The 16,186-nt window shown below is 40.2% G+C and overlaps 1 protein-coding gene across 2 annotated transcripts in view; it reads right to left on the bottom strand.

Annotated features, from left to right (window-relative positions):
- LOC134529117 (lipoma-preferred partner homolog) overlaps positions 1-7,595 on the bottom strand; it is a 61,511-nt gene extending 53,916 nt beyond the window's left edge. The window contains exons 1-2 of one of the 2 annotated variants that reach the window (XM_063362870.1): positions 7,485-7,595; positions 6,977-7,120 (exon numbers count right to left, since the gene is read on the bottom strand). In XM_063362870.1, coding sequence (XP_063218940.1) covers positions 6,977-7,093 — 117 coding nt within the window. In that variant the 5' untranslated portion in view covers positions 7,094-7,120; positions 7,485-7,595. Of the gene's footprint in view, positions 1-6,976; positions 7,418-7,484 lie in introns of those variants that run through there. The other variant, XM_063362871.1, reaches the window with a different exon arrangement.
- Between the last annotated feature and the right edge of the window lie 8,591 nt (positions 7,596-16,186).

The raw sequence follows: 16,186 nt of genomic DNA, 5'->3' as shown, positions 1-16,186 counted from the left end.
TGAATATGCGCGCGCATGCGTAAAATATACGAGAAATGCGAGTAACAAAATGCAGCCGTGTGTAACGTTTCGTTACTCGTTACTAGACGGCACACCCGTTACTCAGTAACGAATACATTCGGTTTGCTACAGCTCTATGTGCTGTCCCTCTTTGTTCCGTGAGTGCTGTAAGTAAATTCAAAATTTAATGAGGATTATTCATTATATTACTGAACGATCTTTATGAAATGCCATTTTGATGTTTAAAATATAGTACCAAATAAAATTTGAAGCCCAAATAGTACAATACTATCATTCTGGATCCATGAATTAAAACTAATGCAGCCGAAATCGCACATGACGACTACTGGCACAAACATGTGACGAACACTGGCAAACACGAAAATTTGCATGACGACTACTGGCTCGAAATCACACTTTTTTCAAAATAATAAATCTACAAAAATAATTTGTGTTTATCGAAGAGTGTTGGATAGCATTGTAGAGTAAAGTTTGAGGTTAAAAACAAACATGTAGGGGCAGTAATACACCTACAAGGTTATGTACACAATTTTTTTTTTTATAAAAAACTTCTTAGCATGACGACTACTGGTACATCTACCTTATTGGTGTTATCCGTACGGCGGTATTTTTGAAATATTGGTAACGTTTTTCAGCGCTAGTGTCGCCCGAGAGCACCTGGTAACAGTTAGTGAGAATATCATTAAATAATTGTGTTTATTAGTTATTTTTATAATGTAGTTATATATTGGCATTTGTATAAAAGTATTTTAATTATTAATGCGACATAGCAAAGTTGGACAAATTGTGATCGGGGTAAAATGAAACAATTCACGAGCACGGCGCGCATGCGCGTGAGGGTGACAGACTTTTTCCCCTCCCTTCGTTGAAGGAGGGGAGGGGAAGGCAGGCGATCAGCTGTTCTGTACGACAGGCCGGCGAGTGTGAGGCGGTTCGCGCCAGCGGCCTCGCTAAAAATTACTTTTGCGAGTGTGGGGCCGGCTTGGGCAGCAAAATAACTCGTTGATATCTGTGTGCAAGAGTAGCTGTAAAGCTTGTGAAGATGATAGCCGCTGTACTATCGCGGCGGAACGAGGCTATTTCCGGCTGGTATAGCCGTCAGCACCGACTGGCCTGAGGACCAGTGGGGTTTAGCGAGGATTCGCTAATCATACGGAGACGTCGAGCCGATACGTGAGTGAATTCCCTTGTGATTCCCCTTGTGCCACGGAGTTATGCTGCAAGAGATTGGTGGCAGAAATAATTACATCAAGCCTGAGAGTGTCATTTTACATCGGAGGTCTGTTTTTCCCCAGTTACATGTAACAACTTTAGGATATGGACACGTGAAGTAAATAATTGAAACTTAAGATGAAATTCAAATGGTAGAGACTCGCGTTGAACGTTTTAAGGGTACCTGTCCCCCGAACACTTGAGCACGTCGCGTAACCAGGAAGGCGTTTACTAGCTCGAACTTGGTTTATTTGAGATTTTAAATAAGTATAGGGTGTCTTTGTAACTGATGTTAAGATTAGGGTATTTTTATATTTCCTTATCATGTGCTGGGTATGAATATATATATATAGTTTATAGCATCGGGCCCGATTTAATTAATAGGTACCGGCGAATGCTTATATTCTTTTAATGCTTGTAATAGTTTGATGTCAGACGTTCAGATTAATAAATATTGTTTTGTCGTACTTGCCGCAAAAGTTGTGCTTTCTCAAGCAAATTCCTTTCTTTTGTTGTTTAAATTAAGCCCTGATTTTTTTTATACCCGTGTTGAATGCCGAGAGGTTTGGGTGAACGGTGTGCCGTAACCTATTTTTCTGATATGTCGGATGGCGATACACTATACCAGGTAATTTCCGGCAATTTTACGCGGTTCAGGACGCTCCCTAGGGGTTTGCGGGGGCGTCATCCTTTCCCACTGTTTTCCCTTCTCGAACACTGACTTGTACTGCATGGCCAACAAGTTTGCCTTTTCCTTGGATCCCGCTGCAATTTCACCTTCCTGATTCCTCAAAATTGGTACCCCTGTCCCTGTGCCTTTCGTGCTTCTAACAAACCCGTATAGCTATAAGATTTTATTTATTGCAGATAACTGATATTGCCAGTCGGCATACAAACACACATTTATAAATTATAAAATCAAATCTTTTGGATACTTAACATTAAAATTTTACACTGTCTCATAATTACCCCTTTTATTTGCTGTATCATAATTACCCCACAGCACCCTACCTTTCATTCAGTATATAAAGCTGTGTATTGTCAAGGAAAAAAAATGTTCATTTAAATTAGAACAAAACTAATAATGCATATTACCAACTGAATTTAACATTTCTTTAACACATACTTAGATTTTTACACACTATAATAACATAAACAATCATCAAAATAAGTTTTCATCTCTAGGCTAACTTTCTTGCTGATATCTTAATGTAGCCTGAAGCATTGAGAATAACACAATATTTTTTACATCTTTTAAAAAAGAATGGAAGAGAATACTACTTAAAAGTATTAAAAAATATAGTTGTTAAATATTAATACTGAAGAAAATCCACAATGTATTCAGACAACAAAAACCCCTTTACAATAAGATCACAATATACTGTGTAGACAGTGATTTATTCTGTTTTGGTAAAGTAAACTAGTGGTACTTAAAAACAGATCATTAAAATAGGTTACTCGAAATATTAATTATGAATTAAATCACAGGGTTTGGATTTTTTCTTTGAAATGGTTGAATTTAGTAACATGTGCATGTCCAAAATGGTTTTAGTGCTAGAGCATGCATGAGATCTAAAATTCTACAAAATCTGCAGAGGTGGTTAATCTGTAGTTACCCACAGAGCTTCGACTGGCATTGCACCTGTGTATAGTTTGTTAATGGTTTACAATAGTATGTACCTACAATTCTGGTCTGAACTCGGTGATGTAGCAGTCAGCATTCTTGATAACAAGCCCTGGGATCTTGGGTTCAAGTCCTACCTCTGAGCATGGTTGTTATTAGAATGGTTCTACATCGCCATCTACTAAACCTACCAGCATAAGGTGAGGATGTTAAAATTCTCTAAAAGAAATAAAATAAAAACCAAATACAAGGTAGGGTGTTCAATTGGTTGTGACATTACAAATGAAGAGGCCATGAGATGCACGGGACTACTTATAGGTATAGTAAATGACCAGTGATTGGCCATGTGTGACGAGAACGGTGAAGCCGGTACACGGGTATGCTTGTATGATATGTTGGAGTAATAATAAATACGTGTTACAGTTATCACAAATTTCATGCACACACAACCTAACATAAAAATGGAATTTGGGGAGAATTATTTTGGGCAATATATTAAGCTAGTAAACAATTTTTCATTGTAAATAAAATACATAGACGAGCAATGGAAGGCATGTATCTGCAGACTGGCATATTGGATGTATCGTTGGATGTATCACTGAATGAGACAGACAATTCAAAATATTTTTGAAAGCTTCAGGAAAGGACAAACCAGAAGAAGAAACAAAGGTGGCTTTACTGTTGAGCTGTTCAGCAGTGATGATGCAACATGAAAAGATTACGCAAGAAAAGATTCTGAATTGTTTTGAGCAGTACTGTGTGCCAAAAATAATTATAATTGTGCAACAATTTAAGTTTGGGAACATTGTACAGTTTCACACAAAAAACTGAATGAATTCAGAGCTAAATATTATCAATACGAATTATGAAATTGAAGAACTCAACAGACTTCAGATGATGAAAATGTCATAGGATTTTGTAGCAAAAATTTACAGGAACATCTACTTAGGGAACCAGAGTTGAATCAAAAGAAAGCTGAGTGTGTATTCAAAGTGATAAAACACCAAACCAAGCAACTACACAAGAAAATCTAAAAACTGTATCGTCAGCTCATTCAGCCTGATTCTCTCCCATACAACTATCAAGAAACAGTTCAAAAGTAAAATCTACTCTCCTGCAATCACAGTGTGATTGAATGAATTCAGGCTTTGAATTTCATAACCATGAAGGCCATTAGAGACATGATCACATTGTGATAATTGTGGTCAAGTACATTGAAGAAAAAGGTGTCTCTGAATTCTGGGGCAGAATAATCAATATTGCAGTTAGAAATATTTGAGAAGTTAGGGTTTAATAGAGATAAAATGATGAAGCTTTTTCAACAAAAGATTAAAAAGAATAGAAAAAAATCAGGACTTAGTACCTTACTGCCTATTATAATATGATAAGTATGGTTTTGCCTACTTTTCTGCCTAATAAAACAGATCCTATTACCAGCTCACGGAAACCTGAGCAGGTAGTTCAGAAAAGTCAAAATCAAAGATATCTGCCGTTTCCGAATAGTAACGGCATGTCCTTCACCCATCACCCTTTAATTTCAAGGTCTTTTTCAGTACAAAACTAGGGTAAAAGTTTTGTATTACGTATCCAAGCCTATCCCTTGATCCTAATGGCATGATCATGAATACATTGATCCTGTGGCACATGATGCTTGCAGTTTTAATTTAGTACATCGAAATATCCTGGATACAATAAAAATTTTGATGTAACAATAAATTATGATTGTATTATCAGATCTAATAAAATCCTAAAAGGATTTTTTTTTACATACTTCCTAACATTGTTTGTATATGTAGTAATATTTTTGTTATGTCCAGGATCTTTCGACGTACTAAATCAAAACAGCAAGCATCATTTACCACAGGATCAATCATACAGGATCATGCCATCTTATCTTGGGATAATATTGGATAAGTGATACGATACAATTACTGAAACTAGTCTTGAAATGATATCCCAAAACTTTTTACGCTAACACAACCTGGTAAACCAACGAAGAAATATTTTTGGCAGTCATTTGTTTGCGTTTAAAAAACTTTACACATTACTTTCAGGCAACTCACAACATTTATATGTTCAAGTTAATTGTCTGACAGTCACAGATAAATATGCAAAGGTGTTAACAGCAGTTGGGTGGCTAAGCAACACACTATCGGTGCATTTTAACTACAAGATAGTGCCACAAACCCTTCAAAGACCAGAAGGATGCATTAAAGAAGGGTAGAGACTCATCCTGTAAAGAAATGCTGCATCAACAATACTGCAAAGATCCTGGCAACCATTCAGGTGGTCAAGAAAAATGGCTGACATCCATTAAGACATACTTTCCAAGGATTTTGTAGAATAAAGATCCTTTAAGGAGATATTAGAAAACAGGGTCCATGTTGTCAAAGTTGGGAAGGGTCCAGAATTCTGCAGAAATATAGGAAATTGTAAAAATCTTACGCTATAACTAGAGAACATGAAAATTAATTAGAGACTTGGTGCCAGAATTTGCACCGTAAAAGTAGAATACAAGAAGTGATGACCTGCAGATTACTTAATAGTCCAAAAGTAAGTTGAGGTTGGCTAAGCCCAGCTGACGAGACTATATCACAGCGTAATTAAAGCACTATTTCCTTAATATATTTAATGTAATTTGCATCTAGAGTGAGGTAATAATGTACTACAAGATATAACTGAATGCCTGAATATTAGTGATCAGAAAATTGTGCAAATCATTTGAAAGTAATAACAGGGTAATTTTTCCATATCACGTATCCTGAAGACAGGATCATGTATAATTGATCCTGTGAGGCATGATGCTTGCTGTTTTAATTTTGCACGTCCAAAGACCCTGGTCTAACATCCCACTGAGATGATAAAGAAGATAGGAGGGGAAGCATTACAAGGGAGAAGGATGGGAAGGTGATAAAGGCAGCTGGGAACTAAGATGAACAGAGGTGGGTATAAAGGGCGGAGATCACGTGTGGAAGCTCCAGAGGGAATTGAGGTGAATGGAAAGAGGTAGGAACACTTTCCTTGGGAGGACGGCGAGGGAGTGGAATGGGCTGGATGAATGAATGCTATGGGTGAGAGATGCAAGGGATCTGAGAAATAGACTAAAAAAGGGAGGGGGGAAGTGAGTGAAAGGGATGAAAGCTCAATTGCAAGTGTATAACATATTAAAAAAAACACTACCGGAACAAATTATGTTGAGTCTTATGAAAATTTTCCATTTCATTAAACTTGCGATCATAATTCATTGTTATATCACAAGTTTTTGTTATGTCCAGGATCTTTAGATGTACTTAATTAAAACTGCAAGCATCATGAATCACAGGATCAATGTATACAGAACCATGCCATCACGATACGTGATACGGAACTTTTACCTTCAGTTTGCTGCCAACATTATTTATATTCTTCCTTTGCAGCATACCAATCTAACAATCACATCATTCTTTAATTATCTTATTTTCCTTTACTAACTTCTGTGATGTTTATCTTCTGCACAGTATCAAGAAGTGAACTTTTGACCCTAAAAGTCGCATAGTATGATTTTTTAGATCAGACAGATACTTAAGAACCTAGTACCTAAATACCTTTGCTAGTAACTACTGGCAACTGGTTGATGAATGTGTCAACTAAAAAAAAAGTTTTAATTATTTGCTGGATAGTATTAATATGGTATTTTAAAAGTACAACACATCAACTTCTTCATCGAGCATATAGTATTTGATAAATGTGCAATTTTAATTTCATTGAAACTTTGTATTTACTGTTAAAGTATGCTTTCACAATGTTATCCAACCTTATTACAGACACAAACTGTTCTTAAAACCATTCTACCACTCCCACTAATGGGGTTTCTCATAAAAGAAGGCATGAGTTATTTGAAAAAGTTGTTTGAATTTGTTTCCAAATAATCAATTGCTTCTACAATGTTTCTACTTGCATCCACACAATATCAGATTTCACACCAATGATTCTGAATGCAAAATGTCTTCACTGTCATAAGTTTAGTACAGCTACAAAAGAACAATGCCAGATTATAAAAGTTTCTGATACTAAACAAGAATATTGACTTATCATCGCTCAATCCAATGCCGACCTGTTATTACAAAGCTTGAAACTCACCATCGGTTGTTTCTTGGGTTTGGGTGGCACAGCTGGCCTAACCTTGCGCATTCCATTTTGCACATCTACATTATTCAGGTCCAAATTAGCAATCTGCTGTTGTAAATGGAATGCCATCTTCAGTGGTGTTTCACCAGTTCGGAACTAGAAACCATGAATCAGTGTCAGTCACTGAATGAATCACGTTTCCGGAATGATTAAGGTTAAAAAGTCAACAACACCTGTCATGAACCACGCCCCACTACACACTTAACTTGCATTAAAATGATTTCGTGACATACTAAATGGATCAAATGAAGCCAAATTTTATTTAGTAACGATTTACTTCGAACAAAAAAGACCAATTAAAAAATAATCATTAAAAGAAAATACGCAATTACAGATATAACTAAAATAATTATTTCACTTTTAAGTCTGAAAATTTATTCATAAAAAATACAAATATCATTGATATTAACAACATTTCACCAGATTAATTTACATTATTCCTTATTTAACTTTCACTTACCAAATGACACAAAAACAACAAATTCTCGTGCTTGCTCTTTGGAGAAACCTTCTTCGCTTAAAAACTTCAAGCAATCAAGCAGTTTATACAATACAGCCATAAGATATTTTTGGTAGTCAAAATAAATGTATTAGAATCAGAATTTACACAATTCTACCAGTGCACAAAGTTTCAAATGTATCTCAGAGATGTAACATAACCTTACTGGGAAAATTGTACTGTACTACAACGTTACAAATAATGTATGTAAAACTTATATAAGTCAATTTTAAAAAAAAAAATGTATAACAATGGAATTCATTGGCTTTTGTGTTGTATCCGCATCAAAGGGGAAGATTTCACCTACACTTTGATCGACATTACTGAGGTTCGTGCTGCCGCCGCACCATCGTATTGCCGTCTGGGGCATTCAGTGTGAGCAAGGTCAGAAACAGAAGCCTCTGTAACATGCTTTCCATCACCTGCAATCTTGTGTTCGAGACCCGGGGTGAGCCTAGTGGGGGCTGGTGTGAATGAAGTTTGACTTTGCTCTGGGAGGGTGCCAGGCTAGATCTTGCAGCTAACAGAAGTCTCGTGGGTCGTCGACCCCAGCATGGCCCACTAGGCTCGGAGGCTGAGCTTAAATTAGAAGCCCAATAAACACCAAACATTCGCATCGCATCGCAGGTTAAGCTGAAAAAGGTCTCTGAATTATAGAAGCATTTGGAAAACACATGTTTTTATTCACACATGTCTTTGTTTACAGATTTCCAGTTTGTGCGGGCAAACTACAAAACATTTCAATGAACGAAACACGGAACACAAGTTATCAATAGTGGCAAGCGATGCTTAGTCCTCGCGGTAGTCTTTTCTAAGAAACGAGGACAGTTAAAACCCATAGCTCGGGTTCTGCAGTGGGCGTCGAGAATCTACATTAAATTGATTGGAACAATATTACTTGAAAAGCTGGCAGACATATGCACAGCTGATTTAATCAAAGTTCTGTTATGGAGTTGGCCAGTGTTGTAAGTTCGAAACCACGCGGTGGAATAGTTATACGGCGGGTGAACCTATAATGATGGCCAGGTTATGCCTTGCACCATAAATGGTCCAGGGACGTGCGGGAGGAATAAGAAAAAAGTTTTAGGTTGAAAAGTTATAATTATCAGAATAACTGTGATCAATGACACAATGGTGATGGCTCCCCACAGGACGATGCATCCACCCTGGACCACAGTCTGATGAACACTGAAAATTGCCAGGAGGAGGCATCGGCGAGGGAGGAGGGGACAGAGCCGCTTCCCGCCAAAATGTGAAAAAATTTAAAACTAATTTTATGTGAAACTTAAAAACTAAACACTTCACAAATCCCTTGAATAAAAATTCGAATAACAAATTAGGTAACAAATTAAAATATTAACACTAATGGCTTCTCTGACTCGTGCGGTCTGGTTGGAGGGTGCATTCCACCAGCAGTGGAATAGTACTGGTGGGGTGGGGACCTAGTTTTACTGTTGCAGGAGGTACGAAATCAGCTGTGTGCACTTTATTTCAAGATGCAATCTACACTGTTGTAGAATCACTTGGATCAATGGGCGTGGTGTGCGTAATGTGGAATAAATTTAGCACATGGGTCAATTGTGTACCTTAAGGTGTATTTGTTGTGTTATGCTTAGTTAATAACATTTTGGTGCACCACGTGGGGGCAAATAATACTCCCTACCAGTTACATTGACTAACTGGCTTGTTGTAAGTATCATGTTGTTGAGCATTATTGTGCTAAGGCTCATAATTATATATTATATCAAGATGTGGTGAAGAAGAGAAGGGCAATAGGGGGATGATTGTGATGATTAAGGAGCTAGGGTAGGAAGCATTACAAGGGGGGAGAAGGGTAGAAAAGTTAGTCAGATAAGAGGAGATAAAAGGAGAGGGGGACTGGGGGCAGCTGGGGACAAGGATACACATAGGTGGGTATAAAGAGTGGAGAGATCAAGTGTGGAAGCTCCAGAGAGAATGGAGACAAATGGAAAGGGGTAGGAATGCTTTCCTTGGGAGGATAGGGAGGGAGTGGAATGGGCTGGATGAAGAAATGCTTTGGGCGAGAGATGCAAAGGATCTGAGGAGAAGACCAAAAAGGGGGCGGGGGGGGGGGGAAGTGACAGAAAGGGGAGGACTTCTTGCCACCAGGTGAAAGCCCAATTGAGAGCAAAACATATCTAATCTAATTCGAACAAACTTGTCTCAGTCGCTAAGGTATGTAGTGTAAAGTTCCAAGGTCACATGCGACAGCTCATAACTTTCCCAGTAAATTATGAGCCCAGCCACTCTCACTATGAGGCATATTATCGTGTATAGTGTAGTTTTCTCAGTTAGGGAGGTTTATTGTGGAGAGGATAGTGGGATTTAGTCAGCTTTGTCAGCCTGCGGACTGTCAAAACCGCGCACAGCCATTGCTGACCCTGCGGTAACAGAGCACACTCTTCATCCACTAGCACCATGTGGTGATGGCCCACAGTACCAGCAGCTCGCAAACCACTTGTGCCGCACATTTATATGCCCGATCTCACTGTTCCTTCGCTGATGCTTAACCTTTCCTTGTTCAGGCTTCTTCTACAGTCAGTTGGAGCACCAGCCACAATACTCTCTTGACTAGTAAAGGCATGTTTCGTCAGTTATGTGCAGAACTGCTCTCTCAGGTGAAATTTATCTTCCAGTTGACGACAACCATTGGTGCTCCCTCTGCTCACACAGGCTGTTATGCCGAATCAGCACCTCACTAAGATGTGTGTTCATGTAGAAATTGCACAAGGAGGAAACACAACCAGTGCATCGCAGTTCAGCATGTGACATAGTGCAGTGCAGTGAATGGATGCCACTTCTGGCAGATCGATTGTCGCACACATGACAATCGACCAGGGTTTACCAATTTAAATAAATTTTAATTAAATAAGGGAAATTGCAATAAAACTGACAGTGGCGTCTCGTCAGGGCAAGCAAGGCAAGCAGTGCTTGCCCAGGCAGTTTCCAGACATTGTATTTTTTAAATAAACATTTTATTCAGAATAGTATTTTACTTTGGCTCGTGCAGTTAAGTGTATGTATTTTTTACACTATCTTCTTGGGACCCAATACTGTGCGCTATAAGAAAAGAACTCGTTAACACACAAAACATGCTGTTTTCGAAGCGTTGCTAGGTTTAGAAGCGCTGGTAGGACCGCTTTCAGCAGGAAGGCTGCCGCACGAATTTATTTACAGAAGGGGATGTCGGGGTGGGGGGTGGGGGAGGGGGGGGGGGTGGCACGGTACAAAGGTTCGAGGAGGGGATTGGCTGTAAAAACACGTGGTAGAAGCTACGAAGGTAATGCTTTCTTGCCGAACTGAAGCGAACATGGCCGAAGCAGACGGTGGAATTCTTCCGCCGACTGCTTCGGCTATGTCCGCTACGTTCCGGCACGGCAGGTGGCGAGGTGTGCCAGTTTCTTGGTACACGTACCAGTTAACAGAGTTTCTGATCCGGTAGCCTACAACTCACATAGTTTCGGTTCCCTACCACGTTCGTGAAACTTCGGATTGCTCTCAAAAATTGAAATTAAAAAAAGCGAAGGGTTAGGTTAGGTCAGTCACAACATGTTTGTTTTCATTGGAAACTTCTGATTTAGCGGCTGAAGTGGCGTTAATACCAAAACGCAAAACTTCGGAAATCTTCGGAAATTCTTGCAGGGAACCGAAACTACGTGAGTTGTAGGCTTCCCTTTCTGATCACGTGTGAAGATGATTTATTTTGTGTTGGTACGATAAATACCAAGATTTAATTTTTACTATTCTAGTACATTTTAATGAGGTTCTTCTCTTTATTTTAAGTACTTACTTTGCCATGTATTGTCTGTTTATATATTTTGTACCAGATATCGATGATACTACACTCCCACTTAGTATGTAAATAATGTAGAGTAGGTATTTTACTATCAAAATAATGTAAGTAAAATTTATTATTTTTCAAAAATAATTTATAATTTTAAAAAAATGTCAATTTTTCTACCTGTGGAATAGTCAAGGTTCAGTTAAGAAAACTACTTAAATAGCACCCTTTTGTACCTTGAAATCCATATTTTCCCCCGAACCCCCCCCCCCCCCCCTCCCCCGGCCATGTTTTGGGGTGAACGGAGTTGTTGCTTCCCCTCATGTAAAGCTCACGCCTCGCCACTGAAAACTGATTGTGCTGTTGCTCGAAGTTTCATGTGTCTAAGATTATGATGCATAGCGACTCTCTTTTAAGCATGGATTTGACCAGGTGAACAGCTCTCCCACATTTTCGCTCGAAATCGAACCCCTAGCAGCATGTGGTCATTAGGTACTCATGACAGTTATCTCTCAGCCAGCACCAGAGCCGGACATGTTCATGCTCATTGAGTTTATTGCTGCCTTCAAACACGGACCATGACCCATCACTGGACTATCGTAAGCATATCAACTTCAGCACTGGTTTTGCAGCCCAAATTATCCATTATCAAGATTACTACTAGTCATGTTATTTATATTATGTAAATGCATGTGAGGTCTTCCTTCACCCTTTAAGATAGTCCACGTGGCCTTTGTTCTATGTTAAGTCCTCAGGGGAACCTGCTAAATAGTTTACCATTTGTTCATCTGGACATCCAATTAATGTATTGTTATGGTCTCGTTTGTGTATGCATTGGGCAGGCAATGATTAGCGAGTGATTAATGTCTTGGCTAGTATTATGTTTTTCGAATGGCCCTTCACGCGAGCCATGGCATCTGAACTTTTAGAGTATCGTAGTGTAATTTTTGAAATACTGTAATGTGTGCAATCGGGTTTCACAAGTGCTCATCATCCCACATAGACAACCACATGGCTTAGATAATCACACCATCAGACATGTGATAAGACAGCACGAAATTGAACAGGTTATGTGTTATAGGAAAGCATGTACGAGGCTCATTCAACCAATAAACCCGCTATTGCCAGAATATCCGTGTCATACATAGTAGCATAGTATTGGGGGGGGGGGGCTCAAACACCCAGGGGAACCTCTGCTGAGAGTCGATATACAGCCCACCAGCCACATGGTGATGTCACACCCTGAAGAACCAGAATATCGACCATCCTGTGTACTAGCTCACAGAATTTAAAAAAATTTGCTAGTTGGTGCCCTTGGCAACCATTCAATGCCTTATCGACAACCCAGTGATCGGCAGAGACTACATAGTGAAGCTCCAGCCGCGGCTCGATCTTCCCAGAGCTGACGAAATAACGACTTCCACCAGATTATTCACAAGTTGGTAATCAATATATTCACAAAGTGGCCTCTTTTATTCTAGGTGGTGGGGCTTCCTGGACAATCAGATATGATCTGTTTTTTGTTGAATGCAGAGCTTGGTTTTGCGGATCTCTGATGAGTGTTTCCCATATTCGTATCAATTTGAATTCATCCTCTATATTTAAGTTTGATGAGTGTTTTAGTAGTTCTATAGTTTATTTAATGTTTTTTTTGTATCAGGGAATGTAGACTATGATATTAAATTGGTCGAATTTTAATGCTGTGACTGGTTTACATGGATTTAGTACTGCTTTCCCTGGCAAGGGTGGCTTTTGTGGGAGATGCACATAGAGCAAAGGTTGTATCGAGGTAAAATTTGGGTAAGCACTGACACTTAATGCCTGCCTGAAAACAGTTTATAAGGTCAGAAATCGTCAGGGAGCTGGCATGTCATGCTCATGCATCAACTCACGAAGCATTGAGACTCTTGGTGAACTCTGGGCATGATGTCACCAAATGAAAATTAAGGCATCAGTGCATTCGCCCAACAAGGTTTCCCAGGGTGTCAGCCCTTTGAGATGCTACTAAGACTAGTTCACACACACAATTTCGGTCAGAGAGGTTTATTGTACAATGTCCCTCATGCATAAGACTTATGTGTATATGACCCATCCCCAAATTGAGCCCTAAACCAGTTAAGGCACGTATCGACAATTGTGATCGCGGGCCTACTTGGCATAGCACAAGTGATCATTTGTAAATGGTGACAGATGGCCTCTGCTAAACCTTGTGGAATTGGAACATCTGCACTTATCTATTAGACATCTGTAGGTTGATTACCGATCTAATTTTGCCCCCATCATAATGATAAGACATCATAGTTAATATATCAATCATACAGTGAAATGCGATTACCGATCACTTGCGGTCGTCCGGGGTCTCGGGCTCGAGTCCCGGTGCAGCTCCTAGCGGGAATGGCTGTTGTCGATGTAGTGTTTCCGGGTGGGCGCCAGGCTAGCTCTGTTTCTAGTCGATAGGTGGGTCGTGGGGTCGGTTGCCCTGCGTGGCCCACTAGGACCGTCGGCGGTGTTGCGTGGGATATGAGGAATTCCCTACTTGGTGGTGGTTGGGAGTCGTATGGTTAATTGATTAGGCGCTGAAGTAGTGCAACAAATGACGTGCGTCGTTTATTCATGCGACTGTGGGTTTTGGTGTAATACTGTTGATTACACACCACGTCGTACAGAGGGTGATGTCACACAATACAGAAGTTACACAATTACACAAAGTTAGTCTGAAAAGTTACGTAATAAGGCGTGGCACAAGTTTACAAAAATGTTACGTGATGGTGCGTTGCACAAGTTTACTGAATGTTACTGGGTGGCGCGTCGCACAAGTTTACTAAAAAACGTTCCAGGTTCAAGACGTCGCACAAGATTACTAAATGTTACGTATTACCGTGGCACTAGGCGGTTCTGAGCCCGGTTACCCAAAAGAGGGGTGAGGGCGATTGGAGGCGGCCAATCCCGTATATCAATGTCTCGAGGCGGTGTTCGCGTCCACTGTAGTGGAGCGCGGACCGCAGCTAAATTCGTCCAAGTTCCCTTACAGGGTGGTGTCAGCGCTGGAGCGACTGGTTTTAGTTCAAGTTCTGTGGTTCGGGAGGCGGCCCGTGCCGTATGCTGAAACTACCCCGCAGACCAAGTGTGGTGCAGGGGGTTTTAAAAGTTATGTGGCCGGATTAAGTCCTGGACCGAAAATTGGACCGGGTACGCACGGAGAGATTAGTAAAAAAGAGGTTTCGAGGAAGTGACTATAATTACCAGAAGTGAGTTCAATGCAGACAATGGATGATGTCTCTCCGTGGGACATGCGTCCGCCCCGGTCCACAAGTCGCGCTGTACTGGCGTGATGTCATGGCGTCCGGCCGAGGCTCGGTGTCCCTCGCGCCAGGGTTGACCTCATTACGTTATTTTCTAATGTGACACGTTAATAAGAGATTTTAAGGGCGCTAAATTCCTACATTAATTATTAAGGTTAAATTAACATTACTCATCCCTTCTACAATTTAGAGTTAGTATGTTTACGAATTATGTCCTTTAAATTGTACGTCACACCAGAGACTGTTCGTCTCTCGCCGGACTGCTCCGGTGGGGGGTAATAACGAACACAAGGGGTTAATAATTATGTCACATGGGTTAGTAAACTAATCTAGGTAGAAGGCCGCCAGGGGGACACTCACACACGTATCGACACCTTTACACACGTGAGTGCCCGGGCACTCCTACGTCGTACATTCGTTAATCAACTTTTAATTTTTACGTAATATTGTTTAATATGCTGTGTGTGTTTTAGCAACGTGGTCGGCTGTAATGTCGGTCTGTTTATTATGGGGCCGGGTTCTACCTTGGTTGCTGGTGGCTCGCCTGACTTGGGTGGGCCATGGCTAGGGGCGCGTTCCATTAGCGGGGTTGAATACTGGCGGTTGCAGGTCGGGCTTTAGGGTGGCCTTCGGTCGGACGACGGATGCCTTAATATTATGACATTCTGTCATAACTTAAGGTGCACAAATTCAACTGTCATGTGTTTATGCGCCGCATCATAGATCATAAACGATGTTGTGAGAGTTTTTATTAATATTTAAACTTAATACCAGCAAAATAGTTTTATAAATACGATTATAAGATAGTTCAGACTTGTTACACAGTTATGGGATGTCTGTGCTCTAGCAATATTGTGTTTTTATGAGGTATTTTCGCAGGTTATTGTACGAATATTTAAATACAATAAATTATGAAAACATTTAAACTAAAATTTTATCACAAAGTATTACAGGAATAAATAATACAGGTTTTTATCAACGAAGTATACATTGTCAGTGAATAATCAGGCCTATATATGTTTAGATCTTGTGACTTTGACGACTCTCACTGGTGTTCCCTATCCTCGCACAGGTCCTTATAGCCAGACGTTGTCTCACTGGGACATGTACGCGGCCGCGCGTGTGCAACGAACACACTCAGTGCCGTGGGAGTTCAAGGAAGTGCTGCGAGGCTAATAAAAACCACCACCGACTGATCGATTACTGCCTTCATGACAATCGATCAGGTTCTTTTTGTTTTAAACATTTTTAGTTAATTCTGTGCATTATATATTAGACTATGTTTTTTCGTTGACATTTGATTCCTTAATAACAATTGATTTTTATGTGGAGCAATTTAGCTGAAAGTTGACGTCGTACCTCCTCTTTATTAAACAAAACCCGGGTCACAGTCCTGTCCGCGGCGCAACACTCCAGCCATGGCCCTGGTAGTGCCACCACTCGTCACCAGGTGGCAGTTGTAAATATAAAGAGACAATGTATTATAGAATTCAGGACAGCTCGCTCGTTTTCGCGAGAAACCGTCGGTGCTGCGCTCTCGCGGCTCGGCGTGATGACTG

This window comes from Bacillus rossius, chromosome 2 (genome assembly GCF_032445375.1).
Source record: "Bacillus rossius redtenbacheri isolate Brsri chromosome 2, Brsri_v3, whole genome shotgun sequence".
In the NCBI taxonomy this organism is placed as follows: domain Eukaryota; kingdom Metazoa; phylum Arthropoda; class Insecta; order Phasmatodea; family Bacillidae; genus Bacillus; species Bacillus rossius.
Note: the sequence above shows the minus strand (reverse complement) of the source record. Positions and strands in the feature narration are given on the sequence as shown.